The sequence below is a fragment of the Bombus vancouverensis genome, chromosome 1 (genome assembly GCF_051014615.1).
Source record: "Bombus vancouverensis nearcticus chromosome 1, iyBomVanc1_principal, whole genome shotgun sequence".
Lineage (NCBI taxonomy): Eukaryota > Metazoa > Arthropoda > Insecta > Hymenoptera > Apidae > Bombus > Bombus vancouverensis.
Window position 1 is genome coordinate 15,034,547 of NC_134911.1, and position 22,271 is coordinate 15,056,817.

At 45.8% G+C, this 22,271-nt stretch overlaps 1 protein-coding gene across 2 annotated transcripts in view; it reads right to left on the bottom strand.

The window, feature by feature from the left end:
- Positions 1-22,271, bottom strand: part of Pdk1 (Phosphoinositide-dependent kinase 1) — a 407,695-nt gene that overhangs the window by 22,182 nt on the left and 363,242 nt on the right. Inside the window, exon 1 of one of the 2 annotated variants that reach the window (XM_033327856.2) lies at positions 10,483-10,790. The exons of the other annotated variant lie outside the window; for it this stretch is intronic. Within the exon in view, the coding sequence (XP_033183747.1) occupies positions 10,483-10,548 (66 nt within the window). The 5' untranslated portion in view covers positions 10,549-10,790. Of the gene's footprint in view, positions 1-10,482; positions 10,791-22,271 lie in introns of those variants that run through there. 2 annotated transcript variants of the gene reach the window in all.

A 22,271-nucleotide genomic window follows, 5' to 3' on the forward strand; every position in this document is an offset into this window, starting at 1 on the left:
ATTCCACTCGAGGACTTGCAGTCGAATCAACGTTACTGCACGTGCAGCGACGTGCGTCATCGCGAGCGCGCTTCGTCGATAATAATGAGCCGCCAAATCGGCAGAACGCGACACAATAGCGCTCGGCTACGTCACGCGGATTAATACGGGATCGAACCACCTGCGAAGCGCGACTGATTAACGATCGAAGCACGATCCGTTACACGTCTGAGGCAAGCCGTAGCCCGTTATCACCCTGCCGCTTGTCGTAATCGTCTTTTTTTCCCTCTCGTAAACAGTCAAACTCGGAAGCTAAGCAACGCTTTGGAAAAGTTTGAGAGAATCAGTGTCAAAGGGTATCGAAGATCGACTGATCGCGAACCTCGCCGATTGTCGCCTCTCGTGCGAGTCCGATTAACGAGCGTAGAAGATGAAACTGTAACGATCTCGAGTTCGGAGAATTCTTAATCCGGCGTTCGATCCTCTAACTCTTTGGATATAATTTGACCTACTTTCCTCGAGTAGCGTTCAATGACTTTGCAAGTTTCGCTAGGAAGTTACTGATCGAATTTGATGGCTACATGTGTGTAGAATGTACAAAAAAGAGAAAAGAGTCCGACGATTTAATCCAACAAGTTTGCGACGCGTCCAACACGGTGCAATCTTTCACCGATCGATTCGCAAAAGAAGAAGAGAAATTACAGGACGATTTTCGTACGGGACGTAGAGGCACGAATTTGGGCGGATGGATGTGCGTTACGCTGGCGAGGGTGTTGCTCGTAAAGGAGGCCATAAAAGACGGTTATAAATGAAGTCGCTTGGCACACAAATATTAATAGCGTAGATTAGTTAAAGGAAAAATAGGAACACGTGTTTACATTCGCAGATCGCATTTACGACGTGCGTTCGCGTTCGCGGATTCCTATGACGTAACTGACGTGAGCGTATGCACGACCAGCTGAAAAATATTTGCTCTCTCAACGAGACGGTCGATCTTTTTCGTCAATCATCCTGAGATAGAGGCACGCCCGTGTATACTCGCTCGTGTTGCTCGAATTCAACGTCACGAGCGAGGAAAATTTGCGAACGAAACGCCCCAAGGTAACTACGATAAGTGGATGACCAAACGACGGATCGGCATTTGCCCATGTCATCGATGACCTCGGGTAATCGATGCAAGAAGAAGTATCTCCCTTGTCGGAAAAGGCCATTCTCGAAATTTGTCTCGATAACGGTCGGTAGACTTATCTTGAACGAGCTTAAACGAAACAACGATTAAGAGAGTTACAGGAAGAACGAAAACTGTACGAACGGGGAAGCGACGACGAAGAGGGCGAAGAACACGGGGTTCGTTCGTTTTAACGAGGTTGATTCGTTTTATTACCGGCTGATTGCGCGGAGCGGCGAATCGCGAGTTTCGGCTCCGGCCCGGCGCGATGGATTTGTAAACAAGGCCACGCGATGAGAAAAAAAATGTATTTTTAACGAGGCTGATTGAGAAAGGTGCGTGAAACGAGCGTGCGGTTTTTATTCGCGCCGCGACGATGCGTCGCCGCGAGAAACATCGGTATCCAAGCAAAATCGGCGGATCGGCACGACCTCTGAAAAATACGATTCTACGTAACAACACCGACAATAAGGACATTGGCTTTGCCGCACTGTCTGCTCAAGGTGGTTCGCGCATAATAACGCGCGATTCGTCGAGAGGTGCGTGGGCCTTACGAATACCATATTCCTTTTTAATTATAAAGAGAAGCGGCGTGTTTTTAAAAGCTTTGCTTTTAACACCAAGTTGTTTGCACGAGCCGTAATCGTTTTTACTGTGGGTCATTCATTTATTGCGCAGCATACGTTTCTATCGTAAGCAAAAAATCACGGTGGCCTTGTTATAATAGCATTGCACTTTTTTCCTTCTAATTATTTCGCAAACATCGAAAGTGCTTGAAACCAGATAAAACCAAGGTAGCCGAAAGAACCGTAGAATCAAATAGAATTCAGCAGAAGCCTCGAACCTCGAACGTAGCCACGAGTTGTTCGAAGTAATCGCGGCGTGATCGCGCGAAAATTGGCCCATTAATTGCCGCGATTCAGCCAGCTGCTAATTAAAAGTACACAGCGGCATTTCGCAAACGTTTCTCGGGGAGATTCTCTTTTTCGAAGGACAGTTCTGTGACCGGTTTTCTTCTCGTATCAACGAGGCACTGGTGCGCAACTGGTAAACAGCGCTCGTCAACACAATGCACCAAGTACCTAAACGGCCCTCCGCTCGAATCCCGATGAAATTTCTTGGCGCTTCCTTCTTCGCTTCACCGAGACTACATCGATGGCAGTTCTTCGAAGGCCGTCGATCGACGAGAAATATATTGAAATTTATTTTTGTCAGGTATCGCGCGTCGGAGAAGCCGAGATCGTTCGTGCAACGAAACCAAGTGGCCAGTATGCGAGCAAAGGATAACGACCGTTGTACGAAAAATATGGTAAAAATCTTTGCGGCGGTGTAAATATTTTTTTACGTTGGCGAAATAAATGCCTCGATTAAGGAGAAATCGAAGGCAAGTTCGCCTCGTTCGTTTCTTCTAGCTTCTTATCTCTCGGTTAACGAGCGAATCGACGATGCGTTGTCGATGCTGAACCGAGTTTCGGCTCAAGAAGTTTCGCCACGAACGAAAACAAGATTACGCAGCGACACTGTTTCGTCGAATTGCGCGAATGAAAATATTACGTGTTCGATGGCCGGCCAGCGGAGATTGCAGGTGAGATTGCCGGTAAATAAACGATCGCTAAATGAAAACAATCCTTGACTGACCATGCTAGGGTATCTCTGGTGACGCACTTCCAGCGTCGATGCATCTTATCTGTGATCTCGTTCACACGTTTCCACCCAAGATCACGCACGTATCTTAAAATCGAAGGTGAATCGCGACATTTTCCTTACGCGTGGCACACTTCGGCAGTTGCAAAGTTCGAGCAACACTTCGATTAATTCGTTAAGTAGCCATCGAGGTGTGTATCGCATTGCACGTTGGTGTGGAGTAACAAGTACTTTGCCTCGCAGTTGACGATCCAATGATTCTTTTGCACACGACGTTTCTCAAAAATAACAAGACGCACACCAAGCGAGTCGATTTCCTCGCTCGTTTCGCAATATTTGTTCATCTGCTTTTCGTATTTATCAGTTCATCTGCAGTTATTTTTGCCCACGCGAAGTTTAAATAACAATCGGTATTGATATCCATGCTCGGCAGTTGCTCGCTTGTTTTCACATCGATTTGCTTGTACAACAGAATCGCGGGTAATGGTCGAAATAACACACGGGCAAACATATGAAAAAAAGGAAAGCTGTCCGCGCCATTCTCGCAACAACGGCAGATGCTTCGCATACCAGTAGAAATTCAACTCGCTTCTAACGTTATATTATGCCATAAAGTGCGGTCTGTATTATGCACACGCACAGGACGTGCATGCGAGCCGGTACGGGCGAGAAAGGCGAATAACGACAATCGTAAACAATGCCCCCGGAAAGTCCGTAAGCGAAACAGTGATCGAGTCCGAAGAAATGGCGTTCCTCTTGTGTTTCCGTAACGACGAGATGCGATCGACGGAATTCGTCCTACGCGAGAATGACTTCGAAGAGTTTCATTAACTTGATGCAAATGCCTCTGTAACGTCACGGAAAAAAGCTGCTATTGGAGGTGTACGTTTGCACATACATTTAATCGAAGCACATTTTCACTTCGATCTTCCTCGCAACGAGCGAGAGTGGAGAACGTCGAAGACAATAATAAATTTAAATATCAAATGACGCAACTCTCGATTTGTTTGTTTAATTCGTTATCGACGGTGTCACGAGGCAGTCACTTGTACCGTATGTACAATTCGTGGGCCGATTTGTCCACGATCACGCGAATGCCAACATAGCCGTTTATCGCCAGCCTCTAACGTAAAAAAGCTACAATGTGTCTTCGCGGCGTCTAAAGACAGGCTCGCTTTTGGTTCGCTGCCGACCGATTAAGTCCGACCAAATTTAAATACTCGCACGATCGTGAGCGTTTTTTTTCGGAACGATAAAACCACGTGCCGTTTTATCGGCAATCGTTATCAGTTTCGTTAACATTCTCCACAAATAGCGGGACTATGCGTTCACCGTCGGTCAACGTTGCTCGCCAACGTTGCGGAAAACGTCCGCACGGTTCGCGATAATTTCCCGCTACTGATTTTCCCTTTGGAACGTTCTCAGAAATCAGCGGACACTTCGAAACGCGATACTCGTGACATCCGGAAGGAAATATTTATGCCGGCGACGTCGCTACGGATTGATAAGGATGCCGTGCTACTCCGAAACGAAATTCGCCGTTGCTCGATAACGTCGCTTACTTTTTCACGATCATAGAGATTCGCGTCGCGCCGTACCTTGTCGCTTGAGTCTCGTATATGCATACGCGGACACACTCACACGGACGCGCAATTGCCACGCTTACACGCGCGAATGGACGATATCGCCAAATGTTTCTGTTCGTAATCCACGGCAACCACGCTGGAAGCCTGTCAAAACGTAATATCGGATTTCCACGTAACATTTTCCATTAGTCTGGCCAGTGTGCGACGTCAAGTCGGCAAACCTACTCATCAGGATTGGAGAGGTTATCGGGTAAAACCGCCTGGTACCTGGCAAAATCTCTGTAATTTCGACGACACCGTTAGACACCGTCCGACAACGAGTCTGACCTTTGAACTATGACGTTGCGCGCGTCTTTCGCTTTGTTCGCGTAAACTTCCATTCGGCGGCTGGCCGTCGAAGCGTCGAATAGCCGGAAATCGCGATATACTCGGGTTTCTAATCGAGCGTTTAATTTCCTTCGAGGGAATCCTGATTGCCAATAAATTGATACACTTTAAAATTAATATCCGCGTGCGTGGCGTTCTTCGATGCTCGCGAAATTACGCGATGTATCGATTAATGGCACGCGAATTATCGCATTGAAACCATCACGGAGATTGCGATTTCTCATTAGAGACCTTGGATCGTTTGATATAAGGAGTGCGAGTTCGTTCCTTTCGATGCGAAAACTGGCTTTGTGTCGAGAGAAACCTGTTATTCGGTCGAATATTAGCTATGTGCATCCAGTGACGTCGGAAAAAGTAACGAGCGTGGAAAACGGGAAGAGCGGCGAATCGTCTGAAAGTACGTGAGGAATTTAGCTTCTCCGGCAACGTTCGTCTCGTTGAAACGCCTCGTCACCGATGGAACAAAGATCGTTCACACCTCTGTTTCCCCTGTAAGCGGCCGCCGACGATTGTTCGTTGCTTTGTGTAACGACCGTTATTGGATTCCGGAAGAAAGTCGCAAGGAATAATCCGTTGGCACTCGTTTGTGTTTCGCGGTTAATACATTCACCATGGCAAGCATCCATCATTTCTAGCTTTCTACTACTTTTCAAAGTAATTAATCACACGGCCATTGTGCTCGCCCTTCTATCTTTTGCTCTTTCTCCCTTTGTCTTTCCCGCTCGCCCTTCTGCACTCACCAAGCTGATAACGCGTTATCGTAATCCAAGGGTGAGTCCACGTCGAACGCGCCCACGTATAAATACACGTCGATAGTATCACGGAAGTTCACTTGCCACGATCGATCGACCTTTCGTTCCTGGAAGTTGTTCGCTCTCTCTAGCGTACGCCCCCTATAAATTTATTTCGATGCGAAACGCGCGGGCCTCCTATTGCCAGCCGACTAAATGGCCGTCGGATAACGGACACTCGAGGAGCGCGTGTATCGCGAGCCTTTGCCATGGCCCGAGATACCAAAGCTTTTTCGCCGTCGATCGCATAGTACGCTCCAACGATTCGAGCCGCGGAATTCTCTCGCAAACGTCGATAGAAGGGATTGGTCAGTATTTAGGAGCAACGTGATATACGACAGGTCGAGACAATGGTCGCCTCGAGACTACCTTGTCTCGCCTCGTGAACCGTGCCTATGCAAAATACTAATACGATCGAATCTTTCTCTGCAGGTCTGCAAAGTGGTCTGCGTGAAATTTCACGATAGGGGTTCGTTTCTGACTTTATTATTCCAAGCCTGGTAAACTTATTGACGCGGCACAGCCATTATTGTATAGATATATCTAACGTTCCACGTAACGGACGAGCCATTCTGATTTCTCGAGCAAGACGATTTAACATTTGCCGCTTATCCTCGATTCGTGTCCCATTTAAAAACGCCACGAGGAAAACACCGAGCGTATCGACAGTTTCGGTTAAATTTAGACGAGTGGACAAGTCACTTGGCAGCGTGGAATTGTTCCTTAATTATCCTACGACGAGAAGATGGTCGCGGAAGACGGACGAAACACAGGGCCTCTATTAAAAGCGGCAACAACGATGTAAATTAATCCAGATGCACGAAAAACGGTGGCGCGCTGACTATATTTAGTTCGTCAAATGGAAGCCATTGGAAATAGAACAAAAGCGGACCGCTTTGTTATTCTCGAGTGTCCGTGATCGTGTGTAACCACGTGGACGTCCCGTATAATAAAGTCGAATCGCTGAAAAATAGACAAACAGCGCGTGCAACCTTTTCAAACACCCCTAACGCCCCGTCTCTTTTCCTCTGTCCTGGAATTTACACAGTCTCGACCGGTTCACCGTGGATTATTTTTGGAACCGATTTTCCTCTTCGAGCGACGAGTCGCGATCGTGTCTTTTCTCGGCGCTCCTGCACGTCCTGTCTCGTTACGTTCGCGATGAAAATAGACCGTGTCGTTTCTACTTCTGTTTCTGCCTTTCTCGTGTCAGTCACACGAGTCGATCGTGAAAATAAAGACGTGCTCGTTGTGATGCCCTTTGCCGATCCGATGACACGGTATAATAACAGCCATACAACGATAAATACAACGAGCGTTATCTATCATTTTACAACAGTTTGTAATTAGGAATTAACCGACGAACAGTTATCAAGAAGCTTTCGCTAAGCTAGTTGGTGTGCGACACGTAACGAACGCAACACGGAAGTGGAAATTCATGGGCGAGCTAGTTCGATAATTCAGGAAACAAATGTTCGTTCTTTCGCTTGTTTTCCGATATCGTATGGGAACGGCTCGTGTTCTCCGCTTTACGGCAATATCTAGCATAAATTACGCGCACCATGCACGCGTATCGTACGCTTAATGCTCGCAAGTAGGAGCGGACACACGTGCAGTGGACGCGCGGGGGTAGATGTTTGAACGTCGAGGGGATGGAGAAAGCTTTCCGGCGCCTATTCACGACGTTTGCTTGGCGCAAACGTTTGGTAACCTCGAGTAAACTTACGAATCGTCTTTATACCGCCTACGCATACTCTTACTATGAATTTAGCGGGCCACATCGCGATCCTGGATGAATTATGCATCCTTTTCACGAGGAGAGGTGAGCGGAAAATGTGGAACGACGTTACGACTGATATTTGCTATTATTTCACGATAGATTCGAAAATTTTGTCCTCGTGTACGAAACAGGGAGGCACAGAAAATTTCCAACCAATTGAATTTTAACGATCTCGCAACACGTTATTCTGTAGCAAAAATTTGTGCTAATGGACGACACAAAATTTCTCAAAGTATATTCGATCTAGCTTGACCTAATTTCTAAAAAGATCTGCAAACCAGGCGGTAGGTACCTAATTCAAGAACCGCGAATGCGTATCTGTTCACGTTTCGTACAATTACAGTTACATAATTTTCGAGCTGCGTATATCCTTCATGCGCCGTGAATGATCGTTCGTAATATACTCGATGTATAATTACGATAGTAATCGCGTGTCCGAGTACGTTCTACATGATTTGCAAAACAAGCTCGAATTCTTTGCTTCGAGATCGATGCTATCAGGGTATAGATTTAAGAAAATAAGTCTAATCGCCAAGCAATTCGCGAATGATAAAACGTTCTTGCGCGTTGGTGTTACGAGTGGCTAGCAAATCCACCTGAAAACACAGCTGCGCGCATTCACACCTGCGAGACGTCGCGACTTTTTGTTAATTTCCAAATGAACGCGCACACGTGTAGCCTCGACCGTGGACGTAATCGGACCGAATGAAAGTGAAACAATTCCGAGCGTTCCATCAACGACGTAACCCGCTGGAAACTGTGTACTTACTTTGAATGACGTCTGGTAAATAATTGTCTACGATGTTTACGTAAATGACGAGTTGAATAATGCCATTCAACACAATGAACCTACGTAAAACCTACTACTATATGGTATCTCTGTTTGAATTTGTTTGTAGCATACTGTCGTAACGTTCGTTGGACACTTAAATTAAAAACTTAAATTTCGAGCGATTTAAATAACCGACCTGCATCGACCGAATTCTACGAATAATTTTATTCGTCAAGAGTGTCAGATTTGTATCAATCATGCGATAGACGCAACCAAGACGTACCGAGGTTTTTTCGCGTGCCGTTACATAATCTAACATCTTAATTTCGCGATTAAGAGTCTTCCTTGTGTAACATTGCTGTTAGTGTTTTTCTCGATCGCTGGGACGATTAACGGCGTATTGCTGTGTTCGGCGTAATCGTCGATCGATCAACGATATCGCGCGAGCCGTAGTTTACGTTGACGACGCAACGATGAGTCGAATGACCACTCTTCAAAGACGCAATAATTCATCGAACGACTCCCTTCTCGCAAAACTACATTATTATTATTACTTTTCTTTACTGGGCGGCGCCATTCTTTGATATCAGAAAAAAGAGTTCGGACGAAGATCTCGACTACGATCTCGTATAATTATACGTATTTTCTTAAAGCACTTACGTATTCAAAATGCCTAATAAACATCGGTAATTATATTGTTCGCACAGATAGACGACGATTTCCAGCAATTAGAAGCGCTGTCAACGCATATTCTTAATAACCGTCATCTCGTTGGCCTTGAAAGACCAAGATCGTCGTAATTGTCAGCCGGATAGCTGTACGATCGGCGATTATCATGGGAAATTAAGCGGCGCCTAATAAAATCCGCGGCTGGTGGTCATCGTTGAGATGATCATCGCTTGTGTCGCGTTCCCTTCGATCGGAAAAACAACGCGTCCGCGGAAGGTTAAATGGAGGGAATACGTGAAATGGCAGGGTAATCGTAAAAGCTGCGAATCGATCAACGTAACGTCTGGCTCGTGTAACGTCGCGTCGCTGCGTCACGGGACCGAAATTCGAGAATGGATCTGGTGTGTCTATATTTGCGAGACTTGCTGCCGATTACCATTGCTCGTCAGAATATACTTGCCTACGTTAGCCGTGACGTCACGTGGCAGCTCGTCACGTGAAGAAACGACACGCGGCTGATTTATTCGGCTACGTTGTATATCACGCATCGGGCCGTGTGCCAATGACAAAAGAGGAAGAGATCGTCCGTGTGTTACCGGTTTCGGAGTTGCTCACAAACGACTTTGGGCGCCACGTATATCCTCGAGAATCGATTAAGCGTTAAATCCACCGGAGCCACACGACGATTCCACGAATAACTAACAGCGATTATCAACGATATTTGTTTGCTGATAATGCGTTGGTTAAATAGATAAAGGTTACCGGAATAAAGTAAGTAAGTAGTAAAGATAGTAAGACACTTAGATTTTGTGACCGATAGCAAACAACGTGGGTTTGACTTAACCGTAATTCTAGAGTACAGCAGGGCAATAGGCAAAATATATACATTTCATGTGTTTCCGTTACCCTGTTGTTTTATCGAACTTTCAAGAAATATCGTATCTCCGAGATTAACGGCAGTGATGTTTTGCTTGTCGTGTTTTATTGTTTATCATCGTATCGACGCTTTAGATTTCAGTACAATCACGTGCTACGCACGATCGAATTAACTTCATTTGCACCAGTTGAAGGTTAATCCGATGGCTCGTGATAAAATAAACCGGCTAATTCAGTTCGGCGTCCCTTCGTATCAACATTGCTGCACTAACGCAAAACCTATCTTCTAATCTACTAACTATCGTCGCAGTAGAAAAGTTGAACTATGAATTTCACGATGTTACCTTCAAGATATTGAACGGGCTTTCTATTGCTGTGAAGAAACAGTTAAACAGAGCGGATTAAATACAAAGTTGCAGGCGGATTGTTTAGACTGCACAGCCTGAATCTTTCTCATTGTTTCGCATGTTAGGATTATATGCGAGTGTTGCGTCATTGGCGCAGCATCACGCGAAGAAAAGACACGCGTCATTCGTTTGCCGATGTACATTAGTAACTCGGCCAATTGCCAACGGTCGAGAAAGAGGATACATATATGGACGTATGTATATCTGCGTTCCTTCGCTATGTCATGCCAAGGAACGCGAACAAACAGAGGAAATGTTCGAAGAGGGCAATAAAAATGAATCAATTGTCCGTTTCGAAGTTGGGTCGTTGGATAAATCGGTTGAGGTGCCGCCGAAAATTCTAGAAAGGATCTCCGGATTTTATACAGGAAGCTTCTTAAAATTTCTTTCTCTCGCATAGAATTTTGAAAAATGCTCGCTTACCGAGATCAGTCTTCTGGTTATCCTTAAGAAATGCGAAGTTACGCTATGTTGTTTTCTGCAGGACATCGTTTCAGGGTCGTGGATACCGTGAGTCCTTTTGACGTTGATCGTTGATCTTTCTTCGAGGACGACACCTCGATTCTCGTCACATCGTACACTTTGTCCTACACTATGTAAATTGCCATGAACGACACGAGTCACCGTAAATTCGCTTGTTCGCAAAGACTAAACGCGAAGAGAGAAAGAGCTCGTTGCTCCGCTCGACGTTTTGTCGCGAAAGTGGTTCAAAACTCTGTAATTACGATACACCGGGAGAAGAGTTGGCGACTACCCAGTGTCCGATTTACAAAGTATAGAGAAGTTTCCAACACTGCGACAAATTACCGCGACACAGGCAAGAGTCTTTGTCTTAACCGGCAGCCGGATTTGCCAAAAATTGTTTCCGCGATCGTAGCGGGAGGAAAAAGACTGACTTCGTAGTACATCCTCGGAATTAAATATACACGCGACATTTCAACTGGAAGCCTACGTCACAATGAACGGCGTCATTATCGCGGTGGTCATAAACGACTTTATTCTTTCCCTTTTATTCGACTCATAATTCTCAGGTGATTCGATACGCGTCAAGGAATTATTTCTCCCCCCCGGGCGGAGGAGTGACTGTCGAAGGTCTCGCGACGTAACGACAAATGGGAACAGAAATTAAGTTCACCGCGAACGAGCGAATGATAACGGCGATCGGTCTTCGCCCCCGTGAACGTTCAACGTGCGCTCACAAAGTAGCCGTTTTGCGCGACAATGAGAGCGTCCAGCGTAGAAAATAAACGGAGAATCGAAGGAGAAGGAGAAGAGAAACCAACCAGCTCTATAAATGTTTACGAGCGTGTGATACGACCACTCGTAGGCGAACGAACTGCAGCTATGCCGGTGGCCGCGATCGCGTATATGCGTTTCGTTTCACACGCACACCATCTCGTCTCATTTATGTCGCGATCGTTGCGACGTATTTTGTGACGACACCGATCGTCACGGATGCAAATACGTCAACGCATTACGTTCGGCTTCAGATCCGCCCGTGAAAATTATTATCGGCGACGGCTACCATACTTTGATGCACGTCAGATTTTACTGTGGGCGGATGCTTCCGATTACACAGCCGCGCGTCGTCCATTGACGATACTATTGACGTATCTTTCTGCGAATTACGACATTCGCCCGCAATGATCACGAAAATTCCACGTGAAATTATACTCGTACACGCGTCGAGCGAAATTTCGAGTAGATTGCGCTCGATCGTTCTTGGATTGTTGGTTGGTGCCTGGCACAGACAAGTACTAGATTGTTTATTGGCCTACGAGCAGCGTTGATTCGTTTTACGCGGCTATATGTCGACTTATCGGAGGGAACGCGGGGAGCGTACGAAGAGATGCAAATTTTTGGTAGCTGCCAAGGTTGTTGCGCGGCTCGTGAAGTCGCAAGGTACGAACGCGACGAGCAACTAACGGTTCAAGGGGAACAGCAAGCTGCATGAACATTCTTATCGCTAGGTAACATCCCGGTCACTACAGCGATATGATTTCCGTGATAATGAAACGCAAAAAATATCCGGATGGTAAGCCCTTCGATAAATATTGAATGCGCCCATCACATTTGTTCAACGTCACGATTCAACGTGTATCGATAAAAATACGTCAAATTCGAGGTAACGCGCGTCGACTAAGCGCCTTATTACCGCGGCATTACGAGCTGCGTTCTTTTTGGCACGCTGGACGTTCTTGTCCCAAGCAACGTCTAACTTTATCTTTCGATCGTGGCGTTCAGCCTTAGCAAAAATGTTTTCGCGCAAGATTGACAGAAGGTAGTCCAAAACTGAAAGCAGAGAAACGATTTAAAACGCATAATCACACGGTATGATATCGACCAAACGCCACTTTGACCGTGTTATCGCGTGGATCAACGCTGACAGACAGCGTCTGGTTGCTTTTTCAGCTTTGTAGCACACGTTTCGTTTCGATCAAAAACTTTTAATCATCGAAGAATTCGATCGCCGTACCGAGACGGAAGTCGGAGGGAAACCTTGTGGGCTGAAAGTATTATCGCCAAGAGTTACGCGCTTTAGTAGGCGAACCAACGTGGCCAGGGTGGGTGTCGTAGCTTGTCGCGAAAGCAGTGAGACAGCAACTCGGTTTAATCAACATTCTGCATCATTCACACACAAGGCACGTTTAATGCGGCCTGAAATTGCTGCGTTACACAGCAAAATCGATTCTTTCTGGATGCAACAAAGTCGACGGGATTAATTAGCAATTTCGCGCCATTCGGAGAGTGGACCGCTAAAAAATGGCCACGGCGTCACGGTGCATCGTATCGAATCTGTGGTAGCCTCGACGTGTCCTACGGGTGGTCGTGAATTATACACAGTTTCCTCCTTATCTCCTTTTCTCTTCTTATTTGGTATTTTTCCTTTTCTCTATCGGCTTTAATGTTTTTACGCCAGCGCTCGATTTCAATATTGTTTCGATCGATCTGTGTGTTCGAATCGAGGCGGCTCGGGACAGAATGCACAGGCTGCGAGCGCGCGAAAAATAGCCACAGCGTGAGCAAGCTCGCGTTCTCCGCCACGAGAAAGGGCCGCGATTCCGCGCGGCCGGAATGCGCTGAGAAATTCTGTGTCACCGTGCAGGAATGCAGCTGCGCTCAGACGGTGGATAAAGAGATAAGAGAGGCTGGAGAGAGAGACTGTTTCAAGCTCGCAACTGCTCGCGCGTTAAATCAGACGGCGATTAATGTTTCTTAATTAAACGAGATAAAAGGGAGATCCAGCGATTTTCGTAGATACAGATCGTGTCTGTAGATTTAATCTCATAATCCAAAAATAGAAATTCCACGCCGTTCGACTCGTATCGACTCGATTAGCCGTTTTCATTGTCTTTCCACGTACGTACGTACGTACGTATATTGTACGTATTATCAACGTGGACAAATAACGAGAACAAATATAATGTCTTGACAGTTGCTATCGTATCAGCTACCGAACCTTTTAAAAATTTGCAATGTTGCAGGCCATTTTACGTAAGATGTACGAATAAGGTACAAAGATATCGAAGCTATAATAAATCTGTTAAATGGTCCCACCTATCCAGGATCCAGAATTCCCCTTCACCCTGGCCAATGCTGTCGTCCTTTCGCGTAGCCTGGCATCGACTGCCGAACGGCGTGAGTGTACCGAGAGCGGCCGCTATATTTATCTTCGGAAAAGTCACTCTGTCAAGTCGAGTAAGGTGTCACGAGTATAGTAGCCGGTGCACCGAGAGCGCCGGATAAATCCGGTTCGACGCCAGAAGACGACATGGCATAAACATAGACGAGACAAACGTCGAAAAGCGTTGCTCACACCGGCCCCAATGACCGACATCCAGAAGCAGCCCAGCTGGCCGATACCGCCTCTCAAGGGGTGACAGATGGCCAACTGCTCGAGTGACTCGACTATTAGCTTTAACTATGCTTTTGATATTAGGCTCGCTAGCCAAACCCTCGTTGTAAATAGGAAAAGTAGAGAAAAGATAGGCGCTGGCTACTAAGTTGCATACTTGGGTGAAAGTTAAATCTCATCGTAGCAATACTTTCTGCATTTATTCGCGCTCGAGAGTAGATTCTCTTCTCAACAGAGATTGATATGCCAATATTGCGAGAGTATTTATAGAAAAGGACGATTATTTTGTAACCAGTGGAGTCTATAATTATTTTCCTTCTGTCTTGTTTGCTACTTGTCGAGCGTTTTTTAACGACCATCGCAAAATGAACGAGTAAATCCTGTTCTAATCGGAGACTCCAGCTGAGAACGGTTTTCCTCGAGCGGCCAAGCCAGTTGGAGCAATTCGCAGCCGCGACAGTGATTTTTTCCTTACCCGTGGGTTCGTGTGAATGGGACTTAACAGTGTTCGTCGACTCGTCAACCAGTGGGGGAAAAAGAGTAAAGATAGTATCACGGGTACATCTCTCGAGTTAGTTTCGCGGTGCTAAGAGAGTTAGGTCGGTTATTTCCGTCATCTCTCGCGGGGTTCACGACCTGCGGCCTGAACGTCGTGCCCTGACGTAACAGATCTCGTCGCGCCTGCCAGGTGAGCGCACGAGCTGGAAAAAGTCACGCAGTCGCGTGATTCTGTTATCTTCGTTGAGAAACCAAGTTTCCAATAGATTAATGGACTTTAAACTCCGATGCACAAGTAGCTCTACGTTTAGATTTTAACGAAAGATAGGTCGTTTGATTTTTTTTCTTTTTATTTAAATGCCAATTGTGCATTCTGTCGTCAAAGTTAAAAAACTTGGGCGAAACTCCGAGAAGGCATAATCAATTTTGACAGGTATTTCTACGAATCCGGCAACTACAGAAAGGAGCTCGAGCAGGCGCCTGGTCGAACGATAATTAATACATCGTACGCTCGGCGGAGTGACGTACAATCTTCGGAGATAATCCTTATTATCCGGGAATTTCTTTGAAGGGAACATCAGTGGCGCTGGAATCCCGGCGTAAGCAGCATAACAATCGCGATACGTAACGCTGGTACAAGCGGCTCCGAAGAACGCAACGACGCAGCAGGCATCCGAACATTTCCTGCTAGCCTGCCGGAGTAAACATACCTCGAGGGTTCTCCTCGCTGGAATTTATCTGGATACCTGTTGAACACGTAAGATGAATCGTTATGCGCTTTCCCGACTTTCGCCCGGTTTCTCAGTTAATTATCGGCCGTCAACGTACCGTCCTCATTGTTAGCCGATCCTGTGACTCCGGTCGCTCTCGAAACCGAACGGTATTCGCGATTAGCGCGTGTCTCGCCTCGACCCATCCATCGATCCGCCACTCTCTTTCGCGCGGTTACGTATCGTCTTGCCTCGTCTTGAAACGAGGACGCGCGGAGCCTCGTCCTTCCATTCGTATTATCGGTGTGGTATCTCGGATACGAAGGTTCGTTGAAGATGGTTCTGACGAGGCCTGATCTGGACTTTGAAGATGTACACGCGCGTTATTTGGAGCACGCTCGTTAATCTTTTGGGGGCCAGGTTTTAACTCGTACGATTAAATCTCTGAACTAGATTCTCGTTGGCTCAACTAAGGGCAAGTTATACGAAAGGAGAGATAGACACCGGTTTGAATCTAGTTATGACAGTATGCTCGGTAGGAAAATTGGATAGCTACGAGCACGAAAGCGAGTTTCTTTACGAGGGAAGCGACAAGGGTAGTGAAAAATTTTCATTAGTGAAAATGTAGAAGATATGGTACGTACCTATGTACGCGCACCATACCGGAACGTTTCAAGACACCTCCGATAATATATATACGTTCGATCTGAACGCTTCGCTGGAAATACCTTCGAAGGAATTTTCATTCACAATTTCGATAACCACAGAGCATCGATGGGGCTGCCAGCCACGTTGCATCCTCGACATCGCGATTCCATAAACACGCACGATATTGCCGCGGGAAACCCGTGCGGCGACGTTTCCCCTCGTTTCTAAGCATCGATGGAGAAACGACTTACCAGTGGTCGCCTCTGGGCCGCGAATTTCCCGCATTCCAGCGTTCGTTCTGGGCCGTTGTCGAAGCCGTTGTCTTCGACAGGAATTCCGGCGGGGGATCGACTCTACCTGCGGCGCAACTGGCAGCTAAGTGGTTAAATTAAATCCACCGACTTGTCGTTGAGCCGGAAAGTGGATAACTTCGCCAGGGTTTTTCTCCCGTCAAATCGGATCTGTTTTATCGCAGGGAAAGTTTCTAGCGTCGAAGTGATATTTTTGCGATTGTTTAGACAGCGTATTGGTTCCGCGTGATTAGTTAGATCGTTAGATCAGTTCAACGAATTTATTATAGTTCATGCAGTCTCTTGTTTCCTAAAATAGATCTAATACTATTTTCCAGTATCACAATACCGATACTCGATGCATCATGGACGTTGACATGGATTTTTTACGAGAACCGATAACTCTTGGTAACCACGAACCGCATACACGTTCGTTGTTCTCCGTTATTCAGTTAAAATATTTTTTCCTATTTGTTACGCGTGATTGTGGATACGTTTATGGTATTTTTTACTCACCGCGTGGATCGTAACGATCGTTCGATTTAGCCTTTCAATTATGGACGGTGTCGTTTTATGGCATTCCTGTGTCGCGCAATTACTTGGATTCAGAGTTAATCAACACGCTGCGTAAACCCAACCTCCAGTCTAGCTTTGGACCATTACGCTATCGAAAAAATTCGATCATACCGTTATCGTTGCAGTTACCACTCTGTCACTGTTTTTTACGATACGACGTTGTTATTGTTTCGGCCAGGGGTTAGTCAACGAAATCGACACCGCCGAGGATGATTAAGCACTCGATTACTCGAACGTATTTTGATAAATACTCGAGTATATTACGCGGTTTTCCTTATCTCTGATGTTTTATACAAGTGAACGCCAGAACTCGACGAGGAGATCGCTTGACGAGAAAACGCCGGCTAAGAAATGCCGTTTCTCCTCTAGCCACTATCTATTACGTCTAATTGCGCTTCGATTTTACGATATCCGTGAGCATGCGAATCTACGAAACACGAATTAGTGACGCAAATATAAAGATAGGAATAGCTGTGCATACGTTCGCGTTAGATGAGACACGGCCACAGCGTACGCTGTTGTCACATAAATCAGTTCTTCGGATAGCGTCGCTCACATCCTATAACCCAGAAGTTTGAGTTTTTTTTTTTTCAGACTTCCGAGTTAAATGCGAAACCTATAGCTAAGGTGTTTTTGAGAGCGGAGCTTTCAGCGTGTATACCTCGTGCAGATGTTCCCAACGTTTTACGGTTCTTAAAACGCGTCGACTCGAGCAGAAGGTTTCTACCGTCGATGAATTACATACACGACTTGTCGCTGGAAAAAGCAAACACCGTTTATCTGCTGCTCGCGATCCGTAACCGGAAAACGGAGTACCTAAAGACTGAGATATATAGAAGCTCGCGTTGGGAGAGATCGTATACGTTTTCGGTAGTATGTTACGTCCAGAATTTCCTAAACTCGTGGAATTCGTCCACGACGAAAAACTAGTCGCGTGATGGTACATTTGTCCGGGCTAAGGCGCGACAGGTGCCCGCGTTATGCTCATTTACGATAATTTATCGGTGTTGCAAGAAGATCGTCGTGTTTCATAACGCGACAAAACCCACGGAGCTTCACGCTCGTGAGCGATTGCATGCGCGCGTTATAAACACGTCTGACCGTTTTTCTACGGAATTCGAAGTTAGCGGACCCCATACGCGTCAATGTCCACACAATTGTACGCGATATGACACCTTGGTGCTTCAGCGATCGTTTGCAAACCGAAGGATTTCAATTTTTCCAAGAGAGCTTTTTCGGCTGCCTTCCGTCCCTCTTCCTTTCTCCATTTCGCTATTCTCTTTATTTCTTTCAGCCTTGTTCTTCCCTTTTCCTTTTCCATATACCTGTATTATCTATACAAAAAGTGCACGACCATCGCTGTCCTTTGGTTCTGCTGAGAAGTAACAAAAAGGGACTTGGTGTAAGTCTGGCTCTCAGGTACAGCGTCGACCTCAGCAAAACACATCCGCTTTATCAGTTCATCGATTTTCCGCGCAAGAACTTTCGACTCGGATTTTTGCGGATATCGTCGAAGTGGAATCGCGTTGCGTATGGTTAATATTTGGACGAGGGTGGTTACATAGCGTCGGCAAAAAATTGTCGGAGATAGACAAGGAAGTTCGACATCGGTGCGTTGCTCGCAGCTCGTCGTACAGCTATTCGAGCGTTCAGCTAACTAGCTCGTTCCAAAACGGCCAACTGTCGTATCCTTGATTGTATAACGTCATCTCCTGATGTCTTGCTACAGCCTCTAGGATATCTATTCTTCTTATGGTCACATGTCGTCAACTCGTTAATTGCGTCGACAGCCTCGTGCCGACATAATACCGGCAACGGTGTACCAATTACTACTACACCGATCATATGGTCTACCGAATCTTTCGTTCCTTCAGCAGCCGATCTAGTTTCCCTTCTGTTCGCGGATTTCTTCTCTGCTTCAAGGCTCTATCAATACAGTGGATGCGTGTTCTGAATGTGAATCGAATGTGTCAATGCAGACAGATATGTATGTAGACCTTTATGAGTATGTATCTTAGTTTTCAGATGTTTCATTGATCAGTACACGTATCCACTGTAACCATAGTCTAACTCTAACAAGCGAACACCTATCGCTAGCGAGAAATCACTTCCATAGAAGAAGGACATGTTTTCTCGCCACGAACGTTCGCGGATTCGCATCGATGGTGTTCGCGAAACTGGTACAGGGCTACAGTCGCGAACCATGTTGCCTCTGCAAGCCGCATCCGGTACAGGAGAGCGTTTCTGTCGCAGGCTCGTTCCAGATAAGTAACACCAACAACCACGGTGGTTTCTCATACGTAGATAAATCAGTCTGGACGCTGGCGAGACGCTCTTACTGAAATCTAACACGCGGACGAACGTCACTCTCGCACGAGCTCGTCAGCTTTTGCTGCTTTTTCCTATTCTATGACGAGACCGAAGTACGTTAAACCCGACGTTACACTGGACAGTATGAAATGCTACCATTTTACGTCCCCTACCGTCTAACCGTTTTTTACGAGGTATTCTGTTTTGCTCGGTTACTTTGCAAGCCCGACTCTCGGTCACACAGCGGTCGTTGTACAGTTAGGGCGCGTGACGTCGCTGCTTTTACCTAGCTCGTCGTACAACATTCTAATTTTACACAGGGCTGATTGTATCATCGTACTGTCGGCTTATTCTAACCTTTGGTTAACCTTTGTCAATCAGATGGCTTAATAATCGACTTCAAGTTGAAAAGATTTCCTTTTTCCTGCTACCAGTTTATGGTTAAGGTTTCCCTGGTTTATGGTTTTCACAGATTGTTACTCGTATAGATGGTTCGAGTTTCGGGATTTCTGGTCGCTGAGTGGATTATTAACAGTTTTAGATTTCTGCTTGATTACACTTTTGTCTGAACTCTGCTGAGTATCGACGTACTTACGCGAATACGGTAAACACGTAAGGTAAACAGGTTTCATTGAACATAGCTGTCCAGAATATTTTAGCGAACAATGATTGAGTGGCCTATTTTCATGTTTTTATCCCATTCGCACAGAAACATAACTGGTTACACGATGAAACTACACTTTTACTTAAATGATATTTTATGACCTGATAATTTGTATTTAGTCGACCGTAGGTCAATTTTGTTATCCAGAATTCTCAAACTTTTCAGTTTCTCCTTTTGATTATATACTATAAAAAATTTCCACCATCTCGTAAAAAAAGTCCAGGCCAGATTATTGTATACAACGTCTAATTAGTTATAACGTAATATATCTTTGCATACAATTACGTATATCCGCTTCACTTTGCGTCTTACTCGTGACACGACTTTCGGAACTTTTGTAATTTCTATATCTATTTCTCTCCATTGTATTATGGAGCTAATACCCGTTAGATAATTAACGATAATAATAAAAAATCAAATGAAATGTACACTCAAAGAAACGAGAAGATGAACTTTCTATATTTTTACGAAGTTTCACAGTTTGCCAAGTAAGGACATCCGGTGAAACGGTGATAGCGCAGAATCGAGGGAATTTAGAGCAAAAATTTAAAAAATGAATACTCAGGAAATGATTACCAAAGAAAAGAAAAGCAAATCGCACTCCGTCAGATCGCAAGCCGTGTTCCGCGAAGAATTTCAGGGGAACGTAATACGATATCGATCAAGCAGTTCGAAAATCGTCTTTTTCTTTATCGCAGTTGCGCAAATAGCGGCCATGGTTGGAGTATTCAAGGTGGAATCGAAGATTTGCTGGGCAATACCATTCGTTGCGTTTTCCTCGAGCTGTTCCTATTTTGCGTTGCGGTCGCGGTCGGGTTATACAGCCGGCTCTCGATACGCCGTGTATTACGAAGATATATAGGACTTTTATCGACTATTACCGATGCCGGCAGCAGGAATACGCGGCGGTTCTGCATTTTAATACCGGCGTATTTCCGACGACGCGATGCGACGCGTGAATGCTCGTTGCAAGGAAACTGGTTTTCCAGCGACGAATGCTCGAGAAAGGAGCCGTGAAAGCCGACAAATTTTCGAACGGTTTTGAACAATCTACAACCAAAGTCGTGCAGATTAAGAGAAAGTTTCCCTTGTTTTTGCTTGCCATTTACGTACGAATTACTTTTGTCGGGAATAATTAAGCGTACAGGTACTTTGAAAGTTCAGCGAGAAAGCTTCGTAAGAAATTGAAGAGACACGCGGTCGCGTGTTTTGTATCGACATTTATCAATTATATTTATAGATTCTGGAGCATGTTATCGTGTGAAAAGAGAGTAAAGGGTATACCATCGAGGTGGCATCAAATACGCTCGTGGAAATCGGGCCGGAGGAGGGTAAGGGGAAACTCCTGGTGGAAACGCGACGTCCACGGACCCGTTCCTTGGCTGCTCGATCGTTGGCCTCGAATAACTGTCAGGGAATGCCGCAAAAGGCCCGCGGGCATTCCGTGCGAGCACCACGGCAGAACAGATGTAGGCCCGGTAATTATTTGCATCGATTTCGGATGAAAGAGCCATTAGACTTCTTCCACTCGTTCATTTTTCCATTAACTTCGATGTTAATTACGCTCGGTCGTTGTTTGGTACACGGTATCGTTTCCCAACGATTTAGCCTCGGCCAAGAGCATAATGCAAAAACAATCTAAAGTGTTTTTCCAATGCATTCGCTACAGTAGACGTTTTTTTACTCGGTCGTACACTTCACTTAGTTTGTCGATTTTGGCGAAGTGCGAAACACTCAACCTGCCAAAACTCGCATCCATTCATTCGCCAACTTGCTATCGACAAGCTATCAAGCGTTTCTATTACTTAGTAGAACTATAATAGTAGAAATATAATAAAATAGTAGTGAAACGTAGGAGGAGGAGCGGATTTTTTTGGAATTCGACGCGAACGAAAGACTCACAGTGATAAGGAGACAAAGCTATCGAAAAAGGTGCAAAAGTTTATCCCTACGTACATTACTAACATGATTTTGAGTTTATTTGAAAAAGATAGGCGTATACCGTATTCCACTCGCGCTAGTCTGTCGGAACACGCTTCTAACTACGAAATAAATGGTTTGGTTTGGTGGAGCATTTTCACGAGTGGCAACTTGATGCGCGGGGCCAGTAAGGTTAGACCAATTGGAGTTCGATTAGGGCTCTGGCCAGGAAGGCGAGCGGACGCGCGTGTAGCCGGCGAGAAGCGTATCGCTTCCGCGTTCCAGCAATTAAAATATTGCATGGCACGGTGGCAGGATCAGCAGAAAAGAAGAAACCGACGCCTGCGGATCTTGTTACCGGAGCCGCGTGTGAGCACGCTCTCGGCATTTGCGTTTCTCGAGCCACGCGTCGCGATCCATCGCGACGACCTCGATTCCTCGAAAAACGTTGACCGACGATGTTACGTCAGGGCGAGCGTCGTTTGCACCGTGCAATTAGTGCGGGGCTGGAGCGTGAAAAACCGCGCGCACGAACACGCTGGTACGCGTGCACCTGGTCGCCTGCTAATTGACACGAATAGCACGGATTGTTCATCGAGGACGACGTTCCTCCTTCGAGTAGCAACCGGCCGGATTATCCGCTTGTAAACACCGTTTAGGTAAACGATGAATAGCTAGGGACGTCGGATTTATTGCGCATCGAAACCCGGATTGAAACACAGACTTCGCGGTCCTGTGGC